This window comes from Sardina pilchardus, chromosome 24, assembly GCF_963854185.1.
Source record: "Sardina pilchardus chromosome 24, fSarPil1.1, whole genome shotgun sequence".
Taxonomy (NCBI): Eukaryota; Metazoa; Chordata; class Actinopteri; order Clupeiformes; family Clupeidae; genus Sardina; species Sardina pilchardus.
This window is the reverse complement of record NC_085017.1, coordinates 9,439,499-9,449,498: the sequence shown is the minus strand read 5'-3', so window position 1 is coordinate 9,449,498 and position 10,000 is coordinate 9,439,499. Positions and strand designations below refer to the sequence as shown.

The 10,000-nt window shown below is 46.4% G+C and overlaps 1 protein-coding gene across 1 annotated transcript in view; it reads right to left on the bottom strand.

Annotated features, from left to right (window-relative positions):
* cacng7a (calcium channel, voltage-dependent, gamma subunit 7a) overlaps positions 1-10,000 on the bottom strand; it is a 19,926-nt gene that overhangs the window by 9,040 nt on the left and 886 nt on the right. Inside the window, exons 2-4 of the mRNA XM_062529821.1 lie at positions 6,344-6,539; positions 4,201-4,287; positions 3,595-3,735 (exon numbers count right to left, since the gene is read on the bottom strand). Of these exons, the coding sequence (XP_062385805.1) occupies positions 3,595-3,735; positions 4,201-4,287; positions 6,344-6,539 (424 nt within the window). The remainder of the gene's footprint in view (positions 1-3,594; positions 3,736-4,200; positions 4,288-6,343; positions 6,540-10,000) is intronic.

The following is a 10,000-nucleotide window of genomic DNA, read 5'->3' as shown; positions in this document are numbered from 1 at the left end:
CCTTATTTATTTAGCATAGATGCTTTTATCAAGAATCACATACAGCCGAATGAAGGGTGCACTTAGTCAGTTTGAGTAGTCGCCAGGAATCAAAGCCATGGCCTCGGTGTTGTTAACGCCTTGCAGAGACATGTGGACAATATCACACACACACACACACACACACACACACACACACACAAACACACACACTCTCTCGCACACACCACCATCACCACAGCAGCAGTTATCTGCAGTACAGCACCACTAAGGAAAGACTACACAGTGTGTGTCTGACATCCTGCTCGGCTGCTGCAGTGGGATAGTGGAGATGAACTGAGACCCCAAGCAGCCATATAGATAACAACACACACACACACACACACACACACACTCACACACACACACACTCCCTCTCTCTCTCTCTCTCTCTCTTTCTTTCTCTACTTGCTACACTGACCCGAGTGGTCAGCGCTGATCGTCGCGGTGACAACTACAGCAGCGGCAGTAACGTCGTACCGTCCACAATGGGACCGATCGCAAAGATGACCTCAGCGGCGGCACCAGCCATGATGGCAGATGGTACCAGAGAGAGAGAGGGAGAGACAGAGAGAGAGAAAGAGAGAGAGGCAGAAAGAGAGAGGGAGAGAAAGAAAGAGAGAGAAAGACAAAGCGAGAGAGAGACAGAGAGAGAGATCGAGAGAGACAGAGAGAGAGAGAGAGAGAGACAGAGAGAGAGAGAGAGAGAGAGACAGAGAGAGACAGAGAGAGAGAGAAAACGTCTCAGTTCGGCACGGCCCGGCTATCTGGCTCGATGAGTATTTCCCAGCGGCAGCTCTCCTGCGGGCCAGGCGCGGAGCGGTTCAGGACACAAGCTGGACTGGAGAACGGTCTGCTTAAGAGAGGGCCAGGGGAGAAAAGCTGGCACCGCCGCCTCCGCCTTTGTCAGAAACACTCACCCCGTTTAGCTCTTTGTCTCTCCAGACGGATGCACAATCCATTTTGGGTGATGTGCGTTGTACAAGCATGAGGAGAGGAATTAAATTTTAACCACCAAAGAAGTGGTGGGGAACTGTCTCAAACGAGGGAGATCCGTGAAGTAGTATTTTGTGTCTTTTTTTTTGCTGGTCATACCCCTGACTTTTACAGATGGAACATGAGATGAGTAGGATACACACAGCATAGGAAAAACGATTCCATTCCTGGTGTCCTACAATGCAAACCTTGGCCAGTCCTGTGTAGCTAAGAAAGGCTCTATACTCTTGTTCCCTTATCCACAGCCTAGTAGTACACAACACCCTCCACTTTTTAAAGTATATTTTTGGGGCTTTTATGCCTTTAATCGGATAGGATAGTAGAGAGAGAGAGACAGGAAGTGAGTGGGAGAGAGAGTTGGGGTGGGATCCGGAAAGGACCACAGGGCGGGAATCGAACCCGGGTCGTCGGTGTGCGGTGCAGGTGCCCCTGCCAGTCGCGCCACGACTGGGGCCAAAAAACTCTCTACTTGTGCCTGTGTATGAATCTTCTGCCTGTGCAAGAGCTGACTGCAGGAGTAGCCAAGCGCTTCACGCATCAAATGAGAAACAACCAATTAGACGGCTGTTCTGTCTGCCAGTGTCCAGCGAAGTAGTTGGTTGACCGAGCCGCAGTTTCACATCCGGGGAACTTGACAATTTCACAGAAACCATAGTTACAGCTATCACAGGCAAAGACTCAAGAAGACAAGAGGTTTTCATTTAGTGCTCAACTCTCTTTCAGGAAGCCTCCAGAAAAGACAAAGAGCAGTTACAGTATTCCACTAACATCCGATTAGTGCAAGCTATAAGAAATTGATGATGAGAAATGATTTTCTTTATTTAAATATTGTTATAAATAGAAAGAACAGAACTTACTGTATAGAGTTAGGCCTCTATATCTATATATATGATACACACACACAGATGTTCATCTGCTGACAATCTGTTAACTACAATTTATGGTAAAGATTAAGGTTAGGATGTTGAATTTGGTTAAGGTGATGCTCAGTAGGCTAACTGTTAAACAACAATTTTACATACTGGACTTAAATCTTAACAGATGATCTGTTAGGCCTACTTCTCTGTGACTGGACAAAGTAAAGCTGCTTTTTCCCCCTCAAATTTGAACAATATTTCTATCCGTTTCTATCTCCAGATGGGTCAGCATTTACAACATGCTGTGAAATGTTATTGCAAAACAGTGCAAACTGTTTACAGGATTTACTGAAGGTCAAATTTCAAAGTATGCATAATACCTTTTTAAAATTCTGTCAGCATGAATGCAGCAGATAGCGAGTCTCTGCACCCAATAACCCTGAGCAAATCAGAGTGGAAAGGTTCTAGAATGTGTCAGAGCTCTTCATAACTGCAGCAGGGGTGTGTTAGTGTGTGTGTGCGCTCCGCAGTCCGGGTGTCGGGAAGTTTGCGCCGAGCTTCCCTGATCTCACGTCCGCAACTGAGGCAGCCGTTATCGCCTACCTGCCTTATCAGCGCGCGTGAGAGAGATAACAGCGGGAGGCTCAGCCACCACCACCGACCGCATATACCGCTGTCGGATCAGACCGGGGCAAGACATCCGGCTCTGCGCTGCACCGTAGCGTCACGGAGTTCGCAACCTACAGCCACCCGGTGTTTTCTTTACAAAAGAATCGTTCCCGGCTAATCGCTATTTCTCTCTAATGGATGTCTGCGAAGAAACGTGCGTGAGTAAATTGTACAAACTAAAAGAGATTCACAGCGTAAAGCTGCACAGCAGTGGTGGATAAAAAAGGGAGTCTACTCCGACTAATCTCCACTCATTCGGCATCTGCAAAGACATCTGCAAACACACTTGAGTAAACACACTCGCTGTGTCGCTCGCTTCCACACAGGCTACATCTGGCTCCTAAACAAGTCTGACTCTCCAAGTCCAAATTATCGCCTCATAAATAAAAACGGAGTGAAAGCTCCAGATGAAACACATTTTGACTTCTAATCTTAGACTTCTAATTTTACCTCAGGCTAGTCCTCGTGCAAGAAGAGTTGCTATCTGAGGACGCCACAAATTCAACATATTTCAACACTTTTTTTCAGCATGCTGGAGAGGCAAAACATTCAGCATATGGTGTCTGAAAGTGGCAAATGAAAAAAAAAGAAAAAAAAAATGTTGACATTTAAAGACACAGTCATAATTTTGATGAACAGTTGATAGCTTCTAAAGCCAAATACGCCGATGGACTGGAATACTGTATGGCTTGATCAAATGAATGTGCTGAAAACAACACATCTCTGTGTCCAAATAGGGACCAACACATTGCTTTTGTTATTTGTTACACAATATGTGTTGAAAATAACACAACTTGTGTTGTTTTTAACACATCTCTGTGTCAGATAGGGCCAAAACAAATTTCCAGCACATTCGTTTTGAGAGTGTACTTGGTCTCCTGTTCACAACAACACAACTCTGTACGAACACCAGGGTGTTTTTTTGAATGCTCAAAGAGAACAGACAGCTAGATGACTGCGGGGAGCACTTCACTGAGTCTGATGCAATGTGTACTGGATCAGGGTAGTACACCACTGCACCATCACCTCTACATAACAATGAACATGCCCCTACCTGAGAGGATGAAGAAGATTCCGGACACAAACGCCAAGATGGTGCGCTGGGGCCGGATGTGTCCGATGTTACTGATGACGAAGGCAGTGAAGACGAAGAGGAGGGAGACCATGGGGAAAGGCGTGGCTGTCCTCACCATCTCTGGAGTGCGTACAAGAAGAGAAGAGAAAGGAAGAGAAGAGAAGAGGAGAGAAGAGAAGAGGAGAGGAGAGAAGAGAAGAGAAGAGAAGAGAAGAGAAGAGAAGAGATGAGATGAGAAGAGAAGAGAAGAGAAGAGAAGAGGAGGAGAGGAGAGGAGAGGAGAGGAGAGGAGAGGAGAGAAGAGGAGAGGAGAGGAGAGGAGAGAAGAGAAGAGAAGAGAAGAGGAGAGAAGAGAATAGGAAGAGAAGAGAAGAGAAGAGGAGAGGAGAGGAGAATAGGAATGAAGGAGACGTTAAGGACGAGCTCAAAAACACGAATAAGCTGTTTATTTGGGAGCACAAAGAGAGCTGGGCTCATAGGCGCTCATCATGGGATCAGTGAGGAGGACGCTTGTGGAGGGGCCTTTATTCAGAAACACTGTCCTTCACCGCGTTTGCCGTCTTCTGCGTTTGACATTCTACTCACTGAGGATATTCGCAGTGTTCTCGGTCGTAATCTCGATTTCTGGCTCAGTGAAGTACTCTGACGCCACACATCTTCCTTTCTCTGGCCCTGAGAAAGAGACAGAGACAGGCCGAAAAAAAGAGAGAGAGAGAGCGAGAGACGGCAAAGAGAGGAGGGAGGGAGGGGGAAGAAAGACAGAGACAGAGAAACAAACAGAGAGAGAGGGAGGGGGGAGAGCAAGAAACGAGACAGAGAAGAAGCCACAATGAACGAGAGAGACCAGGGCACGGACAGGAGAGAGGGACAGAAGTGAGATAGAGAGATGGACAGATGGAAGGGGGGAGGAAGAGACAGGAAAAAAAGAGGAAAACATTTGCCAAACATGGTATGGACACGAGGTCGAACAGAGGTCACGGAACACTGCACAGGACTACAAACAGAGATACTGGGCCTGAGTCAACAGCATCAGAGCCGAAATAGCCCCTAACACACAGCCAAAGACTTCAGCTTTACCACGGCTCATTGACATGCACACAAAGCAAACCTCTCTTTGAGTGCAACCCAACTCTGAACATTTGTCTCTGGTAGGATTGGCTCGTGAGGATTAACCACTTGCGTAGACTGTGTGTGTGTGTGTGTGTGTGTGTATTGACAACATGCAAGGAAAGGGGTTGGACTGTACTCTGGCCAGGCAAACGCATTGTTCTGGGCACACAAGATTAAAGGATGATTTGCTCCAAAAACTACAAACACTGCTATGTTTCCATGCTAACTGCACTCTACAAATGGCAATTTTCACCACTAGTTTGGCCACAGTATGTTTAAGCAATTAGCCACTCGAGCCTGTAGTAAAATCAGTGTTAAATACTGACTCAAATGGCTTATTGCTTTTCTAAAACAGTTCCTAAATATACCTGGCAAGATTTCATGAAACAAAGGCAACGAGATAATAACAATTTATTCATAGATAATCATTCTTCTGTCAAGAAATCTAAACTTTTGTCTAAGATGTGGTAGCGCATTACTATAGAACGAAATGCAGTCAAGGTGTATGTTTGTGTTGCATTTTACAACAGCATCTAATGTGATTCAGCCAATCATAATCAAGGACTGGAACTATTTGCTTTAGAATATGATGCGTTTCATTTACATTTGCATTTCGTCATTTAGATGTTTTCATCCAAAGAGACATGCAACAATCAAGGCACAATAAAGGTACAGTGCCACTAGGATATTGTTGGTGCAGCAGCAACTCTACCAGCATACAATAGAACAGGAGTTGAAGGGAAGTCAAGGGAGGGGAAAGAGAGTGGAGATAGGGGAGAAGGTAGTCGTAAGTGCTGGATTATGCATGTCAAGTTGTCAGTAGTGCTAGGGGAAGAGGTACTCTCGGAAGAGCTGGGTCTTCAGGAGGTTTTTGGAAGATAGAGGGGCGGGCCTGCTCTGGTAGGAACTGGTAGGAGCTCGTTTCACCGTTGCAGCGTGTGTTAAGTGATAACATTACAAAAAGGTCAACCAACATCACTGAGTATTTTAATATTTAAAAGTATTCAATGTCGCTCATTTAGTGCTCACAATGTGATACGGTTCAGTACAGATACACATTCCTTGGGCTTGTCAGCAACTATTAGCTCTACCAGTTCCCTACAGGAACACCATACCATCATCTGAAAATAATCCAGGTCAAGTGTACTTGAAAACAAATTACTGTATGGCTCAAATAACCATCATTCTATAAAATGTGTTTCATATTATCTTACTTTATATGATTAATGTTGATTCATTTTGCACCAAAATTATATTTTAAATAATTTGGTCCACAAAATGCAATTAATAAAATTGGGTGCAATTAAGTTTATTCTCGTTTGACGACATCTAGGTATATTTGGCCAGAGAGTGCCCTCCACCTATGCTAAGATTTGGTAAAACGAATGCGGTATGGGTATCCTAAGCCCTCCTGATGAAGATCTGTTGATCGAAACGTTCCCTTTTAACTAATAAAGATTTTTTTTTGGAGCCATTACAGTGTGCAGACCATCCCCTTTACTCTTATCCTAAGCCCTCCACCACTGATGAGATTTGGTGAGACGGGCACATTGTGGGTACCATAAACCCTCCACCACTGCCGAGATATGTTGAGACGGGCGCGTGTGTGGGTACCTACCAGCTACGAAGCAGACCCTCCAGAGTCCGGAGTGCAGCGCCATCTTGACCTCCATGGTCTGGTTCTGCTGCAGCACGATGCCCTCCTCCATGAGCAGCCAGTAGTCCGTGGAGACGGCCACTCCCACCAGGAGCAGGCCACACGCCCCGAACACGGAGGAGAGGACCGTCAGCGCTCGAGTGCTGAAGGAACTCATCTACAGTGTGAGGGTGGGGGATAGAGAGAGGGAGGGGGAGAGAGAGAGGGGGAGAGGGATAGAGAGAGAGAGGGGGAAAGGGAGAGGAAGAGAAAGAGGAGAAAGAGAAAGGGGGGAGGGAGAGGGATAGAGAGAGGAAGGGGAGAGAGAGAAGGAGAAAGAGAGAGGGGGAGAGGGAGAGAGAGAGGAGAGGGAGAAAGAGAAAGGGGGAGAGAAAGAGGGAGAGGGAGAAAAAGAGAGGGGGGGAGGAAAGCGAGGGAGAGAGAGAGATAAAAACATTACAAATAGTAAAAGAGAAAAGAAAAAGACATGAAGAGAAATAAAGATAGAGTGGAGAGCAAACAAGAAGATACAGTGAGGGAGAGGGAGCGAGAGAGGGAGAAAGAGAGAGAGAGGGGGGGGGGAAGAAAAGTAAATTCATTAACACTGAGCGATGCTCTTAAAGATGGCATGCTGCCAGGAGAGAGGATTTGGAGAGCAAGCGGTGGATTGCGTCCAGAGCTGCAATAAAACTGTTGGAGAGGTGAGTTGCATCACCCCAATTATTTCCACCATCATGTACCAAATGAGATGCTCATTGTTGGCCGTACAATCGGATCTCAACATACATTTCCACACACCATTGTTAAAAGAGAACATTCCCATAAATCACTATACGAACACGACGGGGGGGGGGGGGGGGGGGGGGGAGGTGCCGCAAGTGCGAGGCAACCAACTGAACTAAATGCCATTTTCAAGAGGGCGGCGCAGACGTCATGTAAGCTTCATTGAGAACTTGGAGATCCAGGTGATGGTGCTGCCACGCGCTCTCATCATCCGCGAGCGAGCGTGCTTCCCCCACGTCTCTTCTCTCGAGCCCTGTTCATAGCATGAGACAGGAGAGGGGGGGTGTTTGATGTTGTTTACATGTTGTCAGACTGGGTCTCTCTTGGGCCCCCGCGCTGCTAGCGTGAATGCTAAAACTTAATTAGCGCTGTGGTTGGGAATGGCTGTCGAGAGGCATTCTGGTGAACGGCTCTATCTACTCTCTCTGTGGCGGTTGCTGTGGATCGACCATCAGGTACCATCTCATCACCTCGCTGCAGATCACGGAAGCCTCAGAAGACACATCAACAGATATGAAACACACACACACACACACACACAGACACACACACACACACACACTGCAAAAAATGAAATCTAACCAAGTGTAATTATCTTATAATAAGGTCATAAATCTATTTGGTATTGTTTTCAGTATGAAAATACTTACCTACTGTAGCGCTCTCTCAAAATATAATTTCACTTAATTTAAGAAGACTTTGACTTATTTTAAGGAGTCTTATCAAGACAAATTTACTTGCACGGACAGATAATTTTGCTTGTTTTACAACAAATTTACTTACTGCACGGTCAGATAATTTTGCTTGTTTTCAGGAAGAATTAACTTAAAACAAACATTTCTTTAATTAAGTCAAATGATTTCAAAAGAAAGCACCAGGTAAGTGTCTTTGTACCGAAAACAATACCAACTAGTTTATTTATCTTGATATAAGATTAAAACACTTGGTTAGATTTTATTAGACAAGCAGTTTTTTGCAGTGCACGCTCACACACACACACACACACACAAATGTAGCAGTACATTTGAGAATAGCCTGCCTGATAAATGCAATTAGGGCATTGGGTATGGGACTGAATATACTGTAGGCTTGCAGGTGATGAGGGAAGGTTTGGAATAAGAGACAGCAAATGGGAAAGAAAGATGGGAGGCATTAAAGTAAGAAAGGAGGCATATCTCTTCAAGGTCATTTGATATTCAAAAACTCCCCCATCACGGCTTCATTTAGGAAAACTACAATTCCCATGATTCTAAAAAAAGCGGTGGCCACCAACCGGATGGGGGATGGGGCATTGCTGGTGAGTGAGCTGCAGAAAGTGTGAGGGAGGAGGAGGAGGAGGAGGAAGAGGAGGAGGAGCCCTTTGAGTTTAGCATGTGGAATAATGAATTTCACATGAATGGCATCTGAAGACTCAATGGAGACGGCATGTTTCATGCGTGTGGGAGGGGATGGTCCCTGTTGTGGGGAGGGAAGTGGAGGGAAGATTGTCAGACAGGGAGAGAAAGAGAGAGGGAAAGAGAAAGAGAGAGAGAAAGGGAGAAAGAAAGAGAGAGAAGGGGGAGGGAGAGGAAGGGAGAGAGAGAGAGAGAAAGGGAGAGGAAGCGAGAGAGAGAGAGAAGGGGGCAGAGAGAACAGGATTCTGTCGCTGTCCACTGCTGTGGTGCTGAAGTCGCTGGAGCAGCAGTAAAGGTGGCTCGGGGCTGCAGCTAAGCAGTTGGAGGGGCCGCGCTGAAATCCCTTTGGAACTCACTTAACCATTCAAACAGTCACTTCCCACCAACACACAAGCTTAATTAGCAGAGACTTAAACCAGGACCGGCCTTATTTCATGTCTTTCAGTATGATGGATTTGATGGTGTTGGTAATGAAATGTTGAGCATGATAGTAGGATTAACCACACAATTAAACCATGCTTTTATGCTGATGGTAAACACCTATATGATCCGCTGTATACAAGGCATTATGAGCCAAAAATGTTACCTTTGATGGTCAGATTCCAAATCACAAATGGACCATGCTAAACCTGTCTGGACACGTATTTGTTCTGTTTATCTAAGAAACCCAGCCATGGCCTCAATGTTTAGTCTGTATGTTGTAATGTGACTAACCACAGTGCCACAACGCTGGCTTGTGTTGCATTGAGAAAATGGACTAAAAAGTTACCACACTTTCCACAGTCACCCCTGCCAAGGTTGGCAGGCAACAGGAGCAGAGAGACTGCAAATGGGACTGGTCAGTGTACTGCAGAGTGAGCAAGCTGCTAGAGATTACGGCACTAGCCTACGTCTCCCATGGTGCATCCTGAAACTACACAGATGGTGTTCCCACTGTAGAGTGGAGCGGAGCCCCAGGTGGGGTGTAGTTTTCTTGCCGAGATAGCAATATGCTTTCCTGCCAGCGGGTCAGCTTCCCCGTCCAAGACAGGAGAGAAGAGTGGCATCATCGCACAACGAGAGAGAGAGAGGGAGAGAGAGAGAGAGAGAGAGAGAGAGAGAGAGAGAGAGAGAGAGAGAGAGAGAGAGAGAGAGAGCGAGCACTTGCTTGCGCCGAGCCAGAACGCTGAGGAGGAGTGTGCTGGTCGTCAACATCCAAGCACGTGAGGCATGCACATGATACACAAAGCCAAGCGGCCACTCAACCAGAGAGAGAGAGACCGAGTGGGGAGGAGAGGGGAGGGGAGGGGAGGGGACGCGAGTGTGTGGGAAAGACCTTGCCCCAAAAACATTTGAGGCTGTTCGCTAGCTTTTTCAATAGGCTCTACTCTCGCAGTGGCACGGCAGCTCATCGCATGTGAGCGAATCGGTGACTTCACGCTGGAAATGGCCAGGACATCAACAGGCGCAGGGCACCATTCAC